The 19,185-nt window shown below is 38.0% G+C and overlaps 1 protein-coding gene across 1 annotated transcript in view; it reads right to left on the bottom strand.

Annotated features, from left to right (window-relative positions):
• Positions 1 to 14,370, bottom strand: part of LOC146474624 (uncharacterized) — a 35,426-nt gene extending 21,056 nt beyond the window's left edge. The window contains exons 1-16 of the mRNA XM_085116844.1: positions 14,212 to 14,370; positions 13,492 to 13,623; positions 12,022 to 12,254; positions 10,913 to 11,003; positions 9,978 to 10,173; positions 8,783 to 9,435; positions 8,199 to 8,324; positions 7,849 to 7,974; positions 7,382 to 7,507; positions 6,659 to 6,828; positions 6,127 to 6,224; positions 4,955 to 5,196; positions 3,745 to 3,852; positions 3,079 to 3,312; positions 1,174 to 1,938; positions 523 to 717 (exon numbers count right to left, since the gene is read on the bottom strand). Of these exons, the coding sequence (XP_084972970.1) occupies positions 523 to 717; positions 1,174 to 1,938; positions 3,079 to 3,312; positions 3,745 to 3,852; positions 4,955 to 5,196; positions 6,127 to 6,224; positions 6,659 to 6,828; positions 7,382 to 7,507; positions 7,849 to 7,974; positions 8,199 to 8,324; positions 8,783 to 9,435; positions 9,978 to 10,173; positions 10,913 to 11,003; positions 12,022 to 12,254; positions 13,492 to 13,623; positions 14,212 to 14,272 (3,556 nt within the window). The 5' untranslated portion in view covers positions 14,273 to 14,370. The remainder of the gene's footprint in view (positions 1 to 522; positions 718 to 1,173; positions 1,939 to 3,078; positions 3,313 to 3,744; positions 3,853 to 4,954; positions 5,197 to 6,126; positions 6,225 to 6,658; positions 6,829 to 7,381; positions 7,508 to 7,848; positions 7,975 to 8,198; positions 8,325 to 8,782; positions 9,436 to 9,977; positions 10,174 to 10,912; positions 11,004 to 12,021; positions 12,255 to 13,491; positions 13,624 to 14,211) is intronic.
• Positions 14,371 to 19,185: the final 4,815 nt, after the last annotated feature.

The following is a 19,185-nucleotide window of genomic DNA, read 5'->3' as shown; positions in this document are numbered from 1 at the left end:
AATATCCATACAACTGTTTTAACTCCAACATGTGGATTAGGATTTCTTTATAAAAAAGTGGAAGGTCAATCTGTTTAATAAAATGGTTATCGTAATTACATCGAAGTAAGAAGTTAAGTCCACCGTACCTTTTAAAATAATAGCTTGGGATATATGACCAAGATTCATCTGAGCAGTTTTCACTTTTTAAAAGTCTGGGTATCCATGCTAAATTAAGGGACTTAAATGTAGTCAGAATATTTGGTACGCGCAAACCGCCATCCATATAGTCCTGGTACATTACTTGCCTTTTTATTTTATCAGGTTTTTTGTTCCATATAAAATTAAATAAATAGTTGGTGATCAACTTGACGCTCGCTTCTATAGGCATGCTCGACATTGAAGCCGAATAAATCAGCTGTGGAACTCCTAAGCTTTTAAAAATTAGACATCTACCAAGTAGAGTTAGACTTCGGGATCTCCAGAAGTTAAGCCGGTTGTCCATTTTCTCAATTTTTTCGGTAATGTTCTTCTTGTAGTTACCTTTTTCATCGTAAGAAATAAAAATACCAAGAGTTCTGACGGGATCTTTAGTCCATTTTAGACCCAACGGTTTAGAATCACTAAAACGCCAAGGTCCCAGCCATAGTGCTTTTGTTTTAGACTGGTTAAGCTTCAATCCCGATACACGTTCAAAGACATTGAGTAAGGCAATGGCATTTTCAACTGAATTTAGATCTTTACATAATAAGGAGGTGTCATCAGCAAATTGACTAATTTTGAATTCGTAACCGTGGATTTTTATCCCCTGTATATTTTGATGTTGTCGTATCTTACTCGCTAAAATTTCCGCTCCTAGAATAAAGAGGAGAGGGGATAATGGACAGCCTTGTCTAACTCCTCTAGACAATGGAAAGGATTCTGTACAAAAGCCATTGTTTAAGACTGAACTTTCACTTTTAGCGTACAAAATTGAGATCCAACGTTTGATACTTTCACCAAAGTTGAATACAATAAGAGTCTGTTGAATAAAGGGCCATTCCAGGGAATCAAAAGCTTTCCTAAAATCAAGCAAAAGAAGGATTCCCGGAATGTTTTGCCGTTTTGTTTGTTCAAGAACGTCTGTTAACAAACGAATGTTCTGCCCGATGTATCATCCGGTTTGGTCTGGATTAATTAACTTCGGTAGTATACTTTCTATTCTTTTAGCAATAACTTTAGATGCGATCTTATAGTCGACATTTAATAAAGTGATGGGGCGCCAATTTGACAGAAACAATAAGTTAGAATCTTCTTTTGGAACAAGTGTTATGACACCTCTTCTTTGAGAAATTGACAGCTCGCCAACGTCGTAAGAAGCATTAAGACTGTTCAATAGATCCTGACCAAGAATTTCAAAAAAACAGTTGAAGAATTCAACAGTATAACCATCTTCTCCTGGAGACTTTCCTAATTTAAATGTCCTCAATATATTCTGGCATTCTTCAAGAGTTAGCTTTCCTTCAATTTCATCCCTTTCATCGTCAGATAGTTTCGGCAGGTCTAGATTGGCAGTAAAGTTATTGAAGTCACTGTCATCGCTTTTATCACTATCCACCTCCGATTTATATAAATCAGCATAATAAGAGTGAATTTCGCACATGATTTCTTTTTCATCTACAATGACATTACCGTCGGGATCTGGTTTAAGTTCCGCAATGACCTTCGTGTTAAAATTCCTTTTTTCTATGTTGAAGAAGTATTTGGTCGGCTTCTCGCCTTCCTCCGTCCAACGCACTTCAGAACGAAATATTGCCCCTTTTCCTCTAGTGTCATAAATGGCCTGAAGATCGCGTTTCAACCGATCGTATTCGTTTAGTTCAGGGTCGATGTTTTGAAGGCCATTACTGTTTGTAATCAACGTATCAATTTCATCCAAACGTTTTTGAATGGCTGTTTCCACATTCCTACTCTGCTTAGCTTTGTATTTAGAATAAGGAATTGTTAGGCTTCTGATTTCTATTTTGATTAACTCCCATTTGAGTCTTTTTTTCCTCAATGTCATTAAATTTTTCTTTTATTTTTGGATAATTGTTCTTGATTAAATTTACATATTTCTCATCTTCAAGCAAAGAATTGTTAAATTTCCATAGGCCAGGGCCGCGACAACAATTGCTAATTTTTAATTTTAGTCGGACCGCTTTGTGATCAGGAGCTATAGAAGTTCTTGAGTCGGTAGCAAGAACGAATTTCATAATGGAAGTTGACACCAGTAAAAAATCTATTCTTGATTTGACTTTTAGATATTTAGATTCGTACGTAAAACTTTTTTTAGATGGGTTCTTCTTCCTAAGTACGTCGGAGAGATTCAACTCTTCCATCATTAATAACAATTTGTCACGATAGGTTGTTGGTTTCCATTGCGCGCCACCTTTTTTATCAATACGCTCCAAGGTTACATTCCAGTCACCGCCAATAATTACGTTATCAATTTCGGCATTGCTTAGCAATGCCTCATTGGATAAAGTTGTTCTGTTGCACCAAGTTATTAGGAGCATAAATGTTGCAAATAGAGAGTTTTACCTTATGAATAATCAAGTTGATGATTACGATCCTCCCTTCTGGATCGCTGAAATGGCTGGTGACGGATAGATCATAAGAAGAGTTAATCAGAATACAAACTCCTTTCTGACGATTGGTCCCATGGGAGAAAAAGTTGCCACCTCCCCATTCATTTTTCCATACTACTTCATCTTTTGGTTCAGAGTATGTTTCTTGTAGGAGATAAAATAAACATTTTTGGCTCTTCAAATAACTGAAAATACTTCTTCTTTTAAGTTGGCTTTTCAAGCCTCTCACGTTCAAAGAAAGTAAACTGCACTTAGCTAAATCTAACATGTCGGAGAAAAAAAAAACACAATATTACATCAACACCCAAAACACAGGTACACAAACAACCCAATAATAGGACACTAGGCACAAGAACACAAACATAAAGTCTATGAAATCAAGAGGCACTGGGATATCTTTATCTTAAACTGGGAAAATACGACAACATTTCAGTGCCTCAAATTTCCTTTATTTCACGCTTTAACAACTTATTTTACAAAAAGATTCAAGATTTCATTGTCTGGTCAATCCAGTTCCTGAACTTAGCAACCCGTCCAAACACAGTGTATAGCTCAGCCGCAGAGCACCTCGCGGAGCCCCAACTGACGTCACCCTGGAGAACCCAATTGCCGTTAGCACCTTGGCAGACGTAAGGGCCACCACTGTCTCCATGGCAACCACTGAGAATAGTGCCATTTACACCAGCGCACAGCATGTACGGGGTGATCTTAAGAGAGGATCCTCCTATTAGAGACAATAGATTGGGTTAACTAAATGTGATAGCAGAATGTCTCGGACATAAACCGAGACGATCCAACTGAAATTAAAGCGGGTCGTGATAAGTTTGTTTGTTTGTTTATTTCGCCACACACGTTATAAAAAGCAAAATAAAAGTACAAAAATATATATTACAGAGAAGGTGGTGAGTAAGCCTTAGGAGAAACCATAGGACTAATAGAATAAGGCTTCCTCAAATGCCGAGAGCTGAAAGGTCGGAATTAAAAGTGAATTTTTTTTTAAAGTGAATTTTCCTGTGAGCTCTTTAAGAAAGGCTTATGTTGTTTTCAAGCTTAAGTTTGTACTACCATGCGATGTAAATGTAAAGCCACTGTGATGAAAACCGCTTAGAAATTAATCTTAACCTGAACCAAAACAACAATTAATGTAACCGCGTACCTGGTGATGCTGCTAGTTTTCTTGCACATTCACTGTTGGTGACCGGTGGCATTTGAGCTTGTTGAAGGATGCTGTGGGAAGATCCTGGGTGTTTTATCTTCCCCCATCCTAAATTGAAATGAAAAAACTACACTGAGAAGTGATTTAGTGTGTTGTGTAAATATTTATTCCATTGCAACTGCTATCAGAGTTGCGAGGATTCCTGTTCGCTTAATTATTCTCTCTGATGCTCAAACATGAAGATTTCGTCAGTGGGAAGGCCAGAAAACAATATCTGTCTTTATCAACTGAGTTAATAAAATAGATTTGTCAAAACACGAAACAAACAAAGTGTCGACCACTAGTCCTCTCGTCAACGAGTCCAAGTGGATACACCCAGGTAAAGAGGTAATTAGAGTCGAAGCTCTGCTTGCGACCACTCTCGTAAGCGACCAGCTCTAGTTTCGACCACCATTGTGAAACTCCGTTTGAATTGTCCGTTAAGTGACTTAAACTCTGTAATCAAAAACTCCTGTAAGCGACCACGAAAAGATTCTGATACTTATTACGGCAACTCTTTCTTGATCACATTTAAAGTAATATTGCGCTGCCTAATAATGTTTGTAGATTAAGATCTCGAATTTAAAATTCAACATGATTTACAGCTGGATCAAGAGTGTTACCCCGAGACCAAGGCTATCATAGAAAGCTATATGCAAAAAGCCTTGGTAAGTGACCAGCCGTTCTATTGTTTAAGCTATTGGTCGCTTACGAGACTACATTCTCGCAGGCGACCTTTCTATTACGACCAGTTTTTCTAATACCCGAGGTGGTCGCTTACGACAGCTTCGACTGTGCGATCAAAAAGTAAACGTCTGTGTCCAATTTACCTATCAACTCAGGTTGTAAGACCAAGAATGCAATTTCTTCAGTTTTCAGAACCGAGAAACTGTACACTAACATGGTAGGCGGTTGAGTGAGCCCTGTCCTAAACTGGCATATTAATTGGGCCATCAACAGGAGATTCTATATTCCGTCTTCTCTATAACTTGTTTTTGGTTGGTATCATTTTATAAAGAATGTTTCAGAGTTTTCAAATGCCCGCTCAAAATTAAATTGCATCTTCTTTCACGGCCGATTCAATTTTCATTTGTTTAGTTAACAAGGTGAGAACTAGAGAACAAAACAGTTGCATCGCTTCCCAAGAGAAGCTAGACTCTAAATAACTCACCGGTAATGTAGCATTTGGACGAGGTCGGAACCATTTCATCTTGGGTTGGTAGACACACAGTTCCAACTCGAGCGTTCAGAGTAGCCGGCCTCGACAGCTGAATCAAAGCGATGTCTTTTTCAATCGTTCTCGATGAATACTGGGGGTGTTTTATCACTCGCTTGGCTTTTATATCTTGCTCAGTTCCTTCGGAAACCAAACGGTTATGATCACCCAGGCGGATGGTGTAAAAACTGGCTGTCCTGTGGAAAAAATACAAATAATAGCCTGAACTTTATCTGTTGGTAAAAAATAACGGTTAACAAATCCGAACGACATTTTGATGGCTCTTCGGTCACTATCAAGTTCAATGTGTGGTATAAAAATTAACATATATAATAAATAGAGAGAAAAAGAGTGCCAATGACGTAAGAGTCTAAAATATGTAAAAAGTATGTCAAATTTTTTTTAGAAAAGAGTGATAAAAGGCATGCAAGAGATTTAATTAATTAAAAACTTTTGCACAAATTGAGTCTGATTGATTATTGTGACTTGATCGTCGTTAATAAAAAAAACATCACGTTCACAAGACAGTCAAACTTGTTTTTGCACTTTTTTTTTGAATAAGTAAAATTCCTGCTCAGATCCCATGGAACCCCATAGTGCTTGTCCCGAAAATGTTTGCCAACGTAGGAAGAAGGGTTTTTTATGTTCCTCGATGCGCTGATATAAGTGCCAGCGAGATAATAAAACCAACATAACCCGCATCGCACAGGTCACATTCAAATTTGTAAACGTGACATTTTTGGCTCACAACCGGCGGCCTAGCCGTCGTTCGGATTTTTTACCGTTAGATCTTTTTAAAAATCCTTGCAGATAAGGACTTTATCTGTTGGCGGGAAAAGAATGTCTTAGTTTATCGACTGTTAATGGTTTAATTGTTTCACTTTTTATATAATTAGCTGTCTAAGTATTTAAACAATTCTCTTAATTACAGCGCATGCACGTGTCATATCCTCATGTATTCACGTAATTCGCTAGGCCGCGTTGCTTTTATTGTTGGCAGTAAAACGTCGTTAAAAGTTTACTGACTTGAACGCACAATTAATGTTATTGATTTAACCAAAGTTTTTTTTTAAATTTCGTTGACTACCCAGAGAAAGAACAACAGCCACCCCTCCACATTTACTTACGTTGTCGAGATACAATGCGCTGCTGTGACAACCCAATCAGGAGCGATCAGAGATCCACCGCAACTAAACGACTTGGAGCTTCCGCGAAGAAGAGCGATCTAGCAAGAGTGACAACCAAATTTAACATATTAATGTTAATAACTCATGGTAAAGACCTGCGACTTTATTTGCCTGCAGTAATACTTGGCTGCAGTACAATCTGTGATGTCATTCTAACTGGAGCCAATTTTAGGATACTATCATGACAAAGGTTGGTCATCTCTCTTGTCAACGTTAGACATATCCGAATGCTATAGCAATGCCGGGTTGTTTTACTGGACAAACAACATACGTCACGAGTAACGAATCTGAAAATCTTGTTGCAGAAAGCGGTTAATTACTTAATTGTTGCTACATGTAGGGCGAAACTTGAAATCAGGTAAAATTGTAAACTGAAACAAATTAAACAAGACTGGTTGAAACGCAATGATCAAAAAGACTTAGTTTGCCTCAGGTCAAAAATGTGTTTAAGATTTGAAACATTTTGCCTCACCTGCCAAGGCCAATTTCCTGGCTTTGCATCCACTCCTCCAATAACACGTGTCACTGGGGACTTGCCACATGGCCTGGGCGCTGGAGTTTGAGGTGCCGGAGAGGGTGGCGGAGTTGAAGGTACCTGAGAGGGTGGCGGAGTTGGAGGTGCCGGAGAGGAAGGAGCTGGACCTTTAATGACCAAACAAGTTTATATTATATCATAACATTGATCTATGCAATTGACCGCTACTTGAAATCAGCACTCTTTTTGTTCATTTTGTCACTGTATTTAGATTTGTTCTTTACATATTGTCCGTTGAAGACAGCAGCCATGTGGTCAAGAACTCCGCGCAGTTTTAATTGATTGCTTTTTGTTTTCAAAAAGATAATTTGACAGATAAATAACTTTGTATTATAGGTATTTGTTTTAACTCCAATAAAACATCGTTAAATGATTAAGTATATACACTGAAACGAAGGACTTGTGTTACAGTGTATTGCACAGTTTTCCTGGGTCCATGTTCATTTTTCCTTATAGTAGTTTTCTTCAGAATGAAACTAACTAGGCGTATGTCAACGAACTCGATCGTCCGCACAATTTGGAAAAATTTATTAGTCAAGCGGCTAAGTGACACAACTAAACCTCAGCCTATAATGGCCTCGTATTGGACGATTTTTTCGGAGATTTCATGTCTTTTTCTCAACCTATTTCATAATCATAAGAAAAAAGAATACAACCTACCAGTTGGACACATTTTACAGGATTCTGGACAGTTTTTCTGTGCCCAGCCTTTGTTATCATTGCAGTAGTTTCCGCAGGCAGCAAGAGATGGACAAATGTCAGCGTATTTTGGATTGTTTACACAAGCTAGAGTAAAAGTTTCAGAAAGATAAGTACAAACTCAAAATAAAAAACACCATGTCATAATATAACAGCTGTTCATACAGTTCATTGCAACAATCATTAAATTATTGCTGCGAGTTTTGAGACTGAACTGCAAAACACAAGGCATCTCAAGAAATATGGCTTGCGCAATGTACAAAACTTAATTGCAAAATTTGTGCTTTTAGTTTTTGGGTCGTCCCTTTTCCCTCGTTCAGTTATTATAACAGTGCCTTGAGAAATTTGCGTTATAACGTTGTTTATTTACAAGTTGTTTCTTTAGTCGTCGTTCTGCAAGAAATATAATGAAAACGTCTAACACCTACCAGTAGGGCACATGTTGCACGATTTTGGACAATTTTTCTTTGCCCATACTTTGTTAGCATTGCAGTAGTTTCCGCATGCGGCAATAGATGGACAAATGTCGGCGTATTTTGGGTTGTCCACACAACCTACAGTAAGATTTCAGAAAGTTTAAAAAGCTAACATTTATGACATACTTAAAAAAGTCATCAAAACATTTCTTCACTAAATGTACAAAACAACTGAATGGCAGAATTTGTGTTTGTAGTTTGCGGGTCGTCCCTTTTTCCTTCGTCATTAAGTAACAATGCCTACACGTTATTTCCTTAGTCGTTGCACTGCAAGAAATAGAACGAAAAAGTCAAACACTTACCAATAGGGCACATGTTGCACGATTTTTGACAATTTTTCTTTGCCCAAACTTTATTAGCATTGCAGTAGTTTCCACATGCGGCAATAGATGGACAAATGTCGGCGTATTTTGGATTGTCCACACAACCTACAGTAAAATTCCAGAAACATTAAAAAGCTAAAATTTATGAAATACTAAAAAAAGTGATCAACCCATTTCTTTACTCAGCGAATGACATTAAACTTAAGAGTTAATTAATTTTTGCAGATTTCCCCGAGAAAACGTGAAAGCAAACACAAACCATCTCAAATTCAATCAATCACTTTCGAGGAGGCATCTCAAATCTTATGCGCAGCATTTCACGAGTACAATTTTTTAGCGTCAAAGGTCATTAAACAATTGTGCGTGTGTTACTGATGTTGGCGTTTCTTTGAATAATCTACTGACGCTGGAATAATCTTGGGTAAAAGAACGTAGATGAAATATATAAGATGATCATCCGGCAGCCTTAATAAAAATCTGATTTTAACAAGTTTGCTGCTTGGTATTCAATGACCCATTTAACGAACAATTAAGTTTGTGCATTTTTCTCTTATTAAACAAACCTGGTGTCGGAGAGGGAGTTGGAGGCTGTGGTGTGCTCGGTGGTGGTGGTGATGGCGGCTGTGTAGATGGTGATGGCGTGGGTGGTTTAGGAGTAAGTGGGTTCGAACCAACCTTGCTGAGTATCCAGGATCTCAAGTAGCCAACCTTAGCATATACGCCGTACTTTTTAGCCGCAGCACAGCCATATCCCCAGCTGGTCACACCCTCCAGATGCCAGTTATTGTTATACTCACAAACCAGCGGTCCACCACTATCACCTTGGCAGGAATCAACTCCCCCTTTGTCCAGACCAGCACATAACATGGAGTCATCAATCTTTCCCGGATAAGCCACCAAACAACGTGATTTTGACACCAGTGGAACCGACGCTTGCTGGAGGATATTAGGTTGACTTCCGCCAGATGACAAAGTTCCCCATCCAGTTATCCAGCACCTCTTATCTTTATTGTCAATCGGAAGAACGTTGCTTGGGTTTGACACACAAACAACACCAATTCCTTTTCCGAGAAGAGCAGGCTTAGTAAGTTTGAGCATTGCAATGTCGTGGGCGTAGCGTACTGGTTTGTGATATTTTTCGTGTGGAATAATTTGGGCAACGTTGATGGTCTGCTCTGTTCCCACAGATCCACTTACTCTATAATAAGCTCCCAATCTAAAAAAAAAAAGGTGCAATCAAATAAATTATTTACTGACGATTGAAAGTCTGAATGCAAAACAACAAACAAAGGAAAAATCTGGAAATGACCATAATTTATCCGCCTTTAAAAACAGCTGACAATGTCACACGCGCTTACAAAGAATTGCAATAGCTCAACAAGTATTTATTACTTATCTTCGCGGTTAGACGATCTACAGTTAAAGTTGCTGAAACAGTGGAGCGGAAAAACGATTGTCATATATCAAGTCCTAGGCAGAACAACTAATTAATATATCTCGAATGATGGGAAGCTAGAACACATAACTTTTTTCTTCTCCAATACGTTAAGTAACTAGCAATGACGTATTGTCTTCGTTCATACTGCAAAAATATTTTAAATTCTTTCACATGTTAGAGACCTGCAAAATATATTGGCAATCGCGCGCACCCTATCACTTAGATACCAACTACCAACTAATATGGTGGTAGTCGTATAGCAAGAAAATACTAAGAATCCTTGATGCACTGTAACTGACTGATTCTTTTTTGATACTCACTTCACTCTCAAAGATGACGGACTCCGTCCTTTGACACAATGCGCGGCTGTTACAACCCACAAGGGATGCACGAGTGACCCTCCACAGAACTGCCTACCGGAAATACTGACCAACATTGCTTGCCATGGCCAGCTGTTAACCTTCGCGTTTTCGCCACCCACGATACGAGAGTGAGATGGTCTTGAGCCGCAACCTCCTTAAAAATGAAGAGTTTTAGCGTTAAATTGTAGGATACTTCTCAGTCTTGACCAAAAGTCCAAACGATCACTTTGCTGGTAAGGTTTGAAATTGTTTTCAATTATCTTAATAGACACTTTAACGAAGTCCCAAACCAGTATTTTAACCAGCACAGAAACATGTTTATACCGCCTTGATCTCTTTAAAAGTCGGCTTTAGAATTACTTGATTTTTTGCGTTGTATTGGCAAGAATCGATCATTATGTATACTTTATAATGTGAAGTAGTTAGGTGTCTTTTAACTCACTGTATAGTAGTATTGATCGATCGTATGTATATTTTATCATGTAAAGTAGTAGTGTCCCCAATTAGCGTACATTCCAGTACGCTAAAAGCTACGACATGTTGATAAAGTTCATTTCATTTCAATTACAATGAAACCAAGGAAGATGTTTAAAACGTTAAAAAAAAGTTACAACGACAGGCGACATTTCTTGCAATTCTTTACACTGAGGTCTCGGAATTTGAATAATGCATTTACTTCAAAAAATATATCTTTTCGAAGGAAGAAACTTTACCAGTGAAACCAAATTATCAGCGACAAAATGTATCATTAAGAGCTTGACATGTCAAAAATGTTAAAGATTGGACCTTGTCCTTATATTCTGAATAGTTTGTTAAGATAGCGATTCGTAAGAGAACGCAAACTCCATCTCGTGGAGCTGGTGTTTGTGGTGGCAATGGGTTTGGTGGCATACCTGAGCAACTTCCTGGTCTCAGTGAAAAGTCGTCAATAGCGATGTCACCTTGCCAGCTTTTACCTCTTACACCCTCAAATGTTACTTGGACCTAATATTAAAAAGAGTCATAAAATCATTGTCTGCAAGCAAACCAAATTTATTTAAGACTTAAAATTTCATTTCAAAAGTCTCAACATTTTAGCTGAAATGCTTTTCCCGCGATAACACCGTCATATATGGTGACCGCCCGTTAAAACTGAAATTTTTGATCAAAATTTGTCTGAGAAAAATAAAGTCCATGTCTCCGTTTATTTCTATGCTCTCAGGAAAGGGTTAAGCAATTTTGGACCTGGACTAAAACTTTTTAATCAGTGAAGCGATACTTTTGTTTCTGTATCTTGAAGGAAATCTCCACTCACGTTAAATTTTTAGAAGTATCTTATATTGAAAGTGGAGATAGCGTATTAGCATTATTCAGTTTGAAATTGGATATGATTATTGACATTTTGATGTCGTGCCGTTATAAAGTTGCCACTGTGGTCAGAAAGCAAGTTCTTTTATGTAGAATACTTGAGGAACCGTATGACGTAATGGAATCCAAAATGGCGGTGTCCAGAAGCTTTAAAAGCGTAAAAGGCGGTAATAGATCCAAATTTTTAACTAGCTATAAAATTTTACGCTATTAAAAGTATATTTTTAAGTACCTCTGATTATTTGGAAATAGTGGAAAATATAATTTATTCACTAAATTTAACAATGTCAATATATGTTTTCTTTGGTATGAACAATTAAATACCTTATGGGTTATCCTACCACTCCACTTTGATTTCTCTCGAGAAGAGTTCCTTTTGAGGTCCGTTAGTTCTTGTGTTTGTTTGTTTCTGTCACAAGAATTAATTTTGTGCACATACTCATGGTGACTTCGCTGGCAACCGGGTCGAATCCTCAAGACTTCTCTTTGACTTTGATGACGACTTTCGCAGAGATTGTCCAGTGCTACCAACAGCCCTTATTATTACTAAACTCACGATGATGATCACATTTTACCGACATGCTAAATACACTGGGTTCTTTTTTTGTCACGGATTTCAAAGAGCAGTGAAAAATTTTAAGTTTGTGATACTCACACTTCCACTCGCAGTGATATCCACTTCGGCCTTCTTCCAGGCATTTCCTTGGCTTCCTGACTTGGAAAATTTTATCTGACCACCACTGTATACTTTCAGTGCACCAATATCTCTTCCATTCATGTGGTAATAGAAGGTCATGCAAAAACTACCGCTTCCAGCAGAAGTAAATGAAAGCTTGGCGTTGTCATTTGGCCGCCTTGGACTCGAAGACTCAATGTACATGTACATTCCTAAATTAAGAAAAGGAGGAGAGTGGGGAGGGGGTTATATTTCATTAATTTAAGCAGCGTTAAATAACTAATAACTCCATGTAGCAAAATTAAACGGAGAAAGAAAATTAATTTTATTATATTTTATTGGCTTCTCCCTTGTCTTGGGTTTTCCCAATTGTAGATATTTTGTGTACATCTTGGACTGATTCTATCGCATCAAAATCAGCCCTGACCAAATTTCATCATGAAAACGAGAAAACCTTAGGCTTTTTTTTAATTTTTTTTTTTTTTTTAGTTTATTTTACCTCTTTTTTTATTATTTTCCTCATTTTTGGGGGGTTTAGCTTGCTTTTCTATGTATACTTTAGTTGTGTAACATCCGATATTAGGTAAGTTGATAACTATTTATATTTTATTGGTAGATGAAACGTCCCCCTGTGGGGAGTGTTCAATAAATGTTACATTTCGTAATACTATTTTGTGTTTGTTCTTCACCATTTATTTGCACAAGAGAACAAGAGAGGGTTTACGAAACGTACGACGCGTCTTCCATGCTGCGCGTTAAATTGGTCACCCATCGAATTTTTTTAATTTCGTACAAATAGTTCGAAGCAAAGCAATAACAACCGGAACGACAAGTTCTTTCGTTCTTTCAGTCGAACTTTTTATTTCTTATTTTTTCTTTTTTGCTAATACCGACAAACTAAAACAAGGAACCTCGAAATCTAACTTTCTCCTTACAAACAAGAGAGTGTTTCTAGGAAGTGGTCTCATTAAGATGAGTTTTAGTTAGCAAGTGCTCCAATTTTAATAGCCACAGGAGTGCTGTTCTAAGCGCCCTTTTTGCGTAAGCGCTTCTTGTTCTCCCTTCCCTGAGAGTTTTGAGGTTTTGAGAGACATCTACCATTGCAATCTGAAGTGAAGCAGAAAAGGCTTGTATTTCAAACTCCTCTTAATTTTGTTAAGTTTTCTGAGGCTCGCTAATTATATTCTCTTTTAGAAAATTCCCGTGTTGCTCATACTTTTTAAGGCATTTAATTTAGCTTTTAAAAGTTTTCAGCGTGCTTCCAGTAAAAACTCAAATGAAGACCCTCTCCGTGAAGAGTGCCAGAAGCGTCGAAATAAAATTGAATAATTACTGTAATAAAAAAGAAGATGAGGCGACCTGCACCGTTTTGCAACGTCTTACACTGTTGGTCGAGAGGACAAAAGAACGGACAACAAAACAATGCTTATAGAGTCCATTGACACATACCTGAACCCCCATGACCTGATGATGGTCCTGTACCAGAGGATGGCGTAGAGACAGACCTCAGTCTCCAGTCAAACTTGTCTGATGTTTCCTGTTTCCATCCCAAGCACAAACCGCTGTCAAAGGTGCACGACACTGAAGTGGAAGGTAAGCAGGTCATTAAGCGTAAAAACTCAGCATAACAAAGTATCTCATTCTTCTGCTTAAATAGGAATGGATTAACATACATCCCGTAAATGTCAAAGAACAACCACAATCACTAAACAAAAAATTGTAAAACTCTGCTTATTTTTCATCTTGATTCAGGTTAAGATTAATTAAATGCATAGAAAACTGTAATAATTTGTTTTCGTTGTATGCTGTTCGCCTATATGAGGTTTTAGCAGCTTTGCGTGATTTCTCAAAGTTTTTCACTAAATTTTAATCCTTCTCATAGTTTCTATTCTATTCCAACAAAATTGTGTAATACTTACACAATGGGCTCTTATTGCTATATCGCTAGCTGCTTAAGTGATTTAAAAGCTTAGATCGATTAGAAATAACGTGTAATAGTGTCCGAAATTCTGCTATATCTATTGTGGAGAGAGTTAAGCTATCACTGGTGCCTTCTTGCTGTTTGCAATTACAAGCGAGTTTAATTTAGGGCCTAAGCGCAAAACAAAATTTAGGCTAACCGCGAAACGAGTACGACAGATAAATGTTCTATAATCAATCCTGACTTACCCTCATTGCTCGAGGAATAACTTCCAACAATGAAACAGCACAGGAAAATCACAGCCTTCATGTTTCTCCAGCTATCCTCTTAATACCGCAAGCTGGAGACACCTTATAACGATCAAATCAGTCCACTGTGTCTCCAGGTTTGAATAATCTGATGGTGGTTCTGACTTCAAGATAAACCTCCGTCTCTCTTGCTATCCAACTTAGCCGAATGTTAATTTTGGTGGCCTTTATAACCCTTCCTTGGGAAAGGCATGACACCTTTTTAGAATTTAATGATGAAAAATAACTGCGTTTATTTGGCAAGTGGTTATTACAATCTTCATTTACCCTTCGGGATTACGTAATTGCGTTTTGCATTACCATAACAAATTATATTGTGATGGACCGACACCTTAACTTGAAGCGCAGCCATTCAAAAGCCAAGGTCAAGAACACTATAGGAGAAAGCAAAAGTTATAATTAGACGATGATTGTACTCTTTTTAATTTCTCCTCTTGGTCATTAAGTAAAATTCTTTAGATTTGTTTTCTGTTCTTTGTTTTGATAGATGCCCTTACAACTATGTAGTGGTATCAAACGCAAACGAAAGACACATTGGAATTGGAATTGAAGTTTCCAAACAACTGAGACAGCAAAAATGTCGAAAAAGTGTTATGAAAAAACGTGCTAACGGGAAAACAAATCAACCAAAATGCAAAAGGATTTTTGGTTTCAACTGGCACGCCTTCATTACCAACAACTAAAATTATTCCATTTATGTAAAAGTGACACGTTCAAGCGGAAATGTCAGCTCTGTTCATTTGGCTGCCGTAGCACTGATCACAACAGGATAAATGGTGTAAAAAGTTTAATGCCTATAGTTTTGTTACTCTCCTTTCACTACGTATATAAAGTTTTAAACATGAATAAAAAAGATAAATAAGAAAGATTCGAAGTTTCAATATTAGTGTTGCCAGTAATATCATTATTGAGACAAATTTTGACATGGAGATGAATGTGAATAAAATTAACAACTCAAAAATGACATTCCAGTGTCTACATTAAAAAATTTTCCGCGCCTACATCAACCTCATTGGGGCTCTTTAATTTCTTTAATTCCTCGCGAAGCGAGGGCCGAAGGCCCGAGCGTAGCGAGGTTAATAAATTTGTCGGGCCGAGCCGGCCCGAGCGGAGCTAAGCCGCGCGAATTCGAGCGAAAAATATATTTATATATATATATATGTTGATATATGTTTATATCTTTGAAGGTGTCCGCACAATGACGTCAGACTGTCTGGCGTCGTCTGGAGCAAAATTTGCATACATCGAAAAAGATATGCGTGCATGATCAAATTTCAACTGCAATGTTCATCAATATTCACTGGATACAGAACTATCTCTCCAGAATCTTTTTCCCTTTCTTTTATAAATCTTTTTTGTGAAAGATTGCATTAAAGAAATTACACGTTTTGTGGCCGCGGTGAATAATTTTCCGTGGGAAATAAATTGATCGAACACGACAGTGCTGCACGCCCGTTGTACATTACGTCTCGACAGAAATAGATTTTCAACCGCAAACTAGCCCGTGGAACTACGAAAACACTATGCTCATCAAAAAGAAATCTTATGCGCCTTTTAATCTCCTCGTTTGATGCTACAATACGAGTAAAGAGGGCTTTTCACCCAGCCCCAGCTTCGCGAGGTTTTGCGAGTCACGTATTTCTAGTTTGCTCTCGTTTTTTATTGTTTTATCGAATATACAAGAAAGGAACGGGCAAAAACTGATCAAGATACTACAATGCGGTTTTTCACGTAAAAAAAAATTCGGAATAGAGACTTGTATACTATTATGGCTTTCTGTATATGACGATGAGTACACAGATCTTTCCAGTCAAGTTGCTGTCTCTGTAAGCACCCAGCAACAGCATCGTAAAACGAGAAAGTTAAAACGCGGCACGTTTCGGAAGCTTTTGAAGTCTATCTCACACTGGCATTGACTAAATCTAATGAATCTTTGTTCTATGAATACACAGTTGATTGCAAAGTTGAGCGAGCAAATTCCATAGAGCACCCTTCTTGCCTGGAAGTCGCGGAAAAAAGAACCTTAATTCATGTCTAAGCGGTCAGCTACTTCGCGCATGTCTTAATTTTGAACTGACGGAGAGAAAGAAGCAACTTGTGAAGTTAACAGTGGTAAAATTGAATCAAACCTGAACCGATGGGATATCGATCATTTTACCCTGCCTGGGAAATGAGATGCCATTAAATCGCGTTCTAGTCTACGGGCTTGCAAAATATACAATACATGGGAGTGGAACAAATTTGTTCCACTCCCATGTATTGTATATTGCACATGTCATTTCTTCATCGAAGCCTAATTGACAAAAGGCCCTCAAAGAGGTATTGAAAAAATAAAAGAGACATGAGACGTGAGACGTGATCGGACCTCAGCATATTCAGTGAAGGCGTCTTGTCTGACTTCCGCCTCAGTCCATGTACGATCTCACCCTTCCCACCTAGACCTATGATGGCACAAGTCAGATATACCATGACACCCGGACCTCCACGCTCTCTTTTCGAACACGAGTTCTTCCAAGCAAATGATACTGAGATTAGATTTGGACAAACATTTAAGAATAAAATTAGCGATAAGAGTTTTGTACAACGTTTCGGTGTCACCATGACATCATTTTCAAGTGACAAAAATAAAGTTTAAACAGTGTAATGTATGCGGTGAGATGTGTGAGGTGAATAAGACATTAAAACGGTCGCATGGGATCGAATAAGTACATTTCAAAACAAGGATTGATATACGGCTTGGCTTGAGAGTTTTTCTTCTCATAGAAAATGGCAGAATTGTTTGTACGTTTGGGAAATTAATTTTAAAGCTGATCTATTAACAGTCTCAAAGAAAAATGCTTGGTTTAGTCAGTTGTGTCCACAAAAGCCTAAGCTCCTTTAGTCACTGCGCACATTTTTACTTTTCACATTTATGTAATTTAATGCTGTCTTTATGTTACTTTTCTTATGTGTAATAAAGTGGCTAAGGCCGTTAAACAGTGCTCAATACACTTTTTAAGTGTAGAGCTTTGAATACAATACTGTCTGATGAGTGCGCGAGCACGAAACTCGGAGTAACAGAGAATTTTGTCTCTTTGTTACTTTTCCTATATATTGTAATTTCCTTTTGTTGTAAACCATTGAAATAGTGCATATTAATAATAAAAACCTTCACCTTAAACCTTAAGTGATAGAATCGCCGGACATGATAGTAGGACTTTAGGTGCAACAGTACATCTTTTGTTAACCTTTATTTTGCCTGGTAAAAACAGTGGTTTTTGGCTTTTCTTCTTGCTCAATAATTATGCCGCGCCGTGAGATTCAAATTATCGTAATGTAAACTGTAATGAGCGGAAGGAAGAACACCGCAAAGATCCCCATACCTTCTTCCTCCCCTTCACCTTTCTCCTCTTCTCCTATATGATAGAACTTATTTATTTATTTATTTATTTTTTATTAATTCTTTTATCAAATCTTTATGTTGTTCTTGTGTAAAAATCGAGAAAATTTTCTATTAATTTTTCTCCCTCGGGTTTGAGATGGTGGTAGCACGAATATTGAAACCACTTGTCAACAATGCCATGTAACAAGGCAATATCTACCGTGCTACACGGGAATCGGAAGTACGACTTGGTTTCAAACATCGCACTAGCCCAGGGGCGGATTTATGGTGGTGGGTGAACGAGGGGGTCGCCCCCCTCTTTTTTATTATTATTGTTTTTTTTTCTTTTAAAAAGTTTCTGTAACCGTCTTTCGAGTCGTATTAAGCACTCAACAGTTTTGAAGAAAATCCTCTTGAGGTACGTGTTCCGAGCCTTAACATTTGGTCTAAATTCTCCCAGAATATTGGTAAAACAGAATCTTCACAAAGACGAATTTTTCATTGTGGTCTTTGAACCGTTCTAAGAGGAAGGTGTAAAGTCTAATAAATCACAAAATCATAGCCAAAGCGGTTGTTGAAAGAAGTTAAACGCCTCGCTAGTTTCATTTTAGATTCCATTTCCCATGCAGACAAATTCTCACCCGCGCCTGAGAAACGAATATAGAGAACAATTTATCACGTGGCTTTCAATTTGTCGCCAAACTCGCTAGAATTTGTCAATCGTGTAGCCAACCCCTCGCGATAGCGACGCGACAAAATTTGAAAAAACGCATCACCTGCGCGAGCAAAAAATAGCTTCTGTGGCCGCGGCTTAAGCGTGAGAACTCGGCTACTAAACTAGTGCGATTATTGAAGCAATGATCACTTTAATGATTTTTTAATTTTCTGCAAGTATATCCGATAGCAACCCTCTCGCGCTGGCGACGGGACAAAATTTGAAAAAAATTGCATCACCTGCGCGAGCAAAAAATCGCTTGTGTGGCCGCGGCTTAAGCGTGAGAACTCGGCAAGCGCAATTGTTGAAGCACTGGATAAAGTGCTTTGCTGATATCCAATGAACTCGGCCAGAGTGTGCGTTGCAAGGAAAACATTTGCTCACGCAGAACGAAGCGCATTGGCTAAACTAGTGCAATTATTGAAGCAATGATCACCTGAATGATTTTATTAATTTTCTGCATTTATATCCGATCAACTCAGCTGGAGTATGCCTCGTGAACAAAACTTTCGCTTAACCCTCGACCCAGCGCTCTTGGTTTCGTCGTGCCAATTATTAAACTCTGTCCCCCTCCCCCACCCCACAGGGTGCAAATTACTCCTTCCTTCGGTCTCGTCGAAGATATCAAGTCTCCCGCCTGAATAGTAATAGAAAAATTTTGATTTTCCCACGCGTGTCGAAAGTCTTTGTTTTAGCCTAAATCCTACACGGTCAAAAACGACCAACTATAACAAAAGCTATCGTTTGCGAATTGGAGCCGTTTTTTTTTTATACGAGCTGCAGGAAGCTTATTGTAAACAAAGCTAATAACTACCGGCAATAAGAATTCAAATCCTAT

The sequence above is a fragment of the Pavona decussata genome, unplaced genomic scaffold (assembly GCF_977016875.1).
Source record: "Pavona decussata unplaced genomic scaffold, jaPavDecu1.1 SCAFFOLD_87, whole genome shotgun sequence".
In the NCBI taxonomy this organism is placed as follows: domain Eukaryota; kingdom Metazoa; phylum Cnidaria; class Anthozoa; order Scleractinia; family Agariciidae; genus Pavona; species Pavona decussata.
This window is presented reverse-complemented; position numbering and strand designations above follow the sequence as displayed.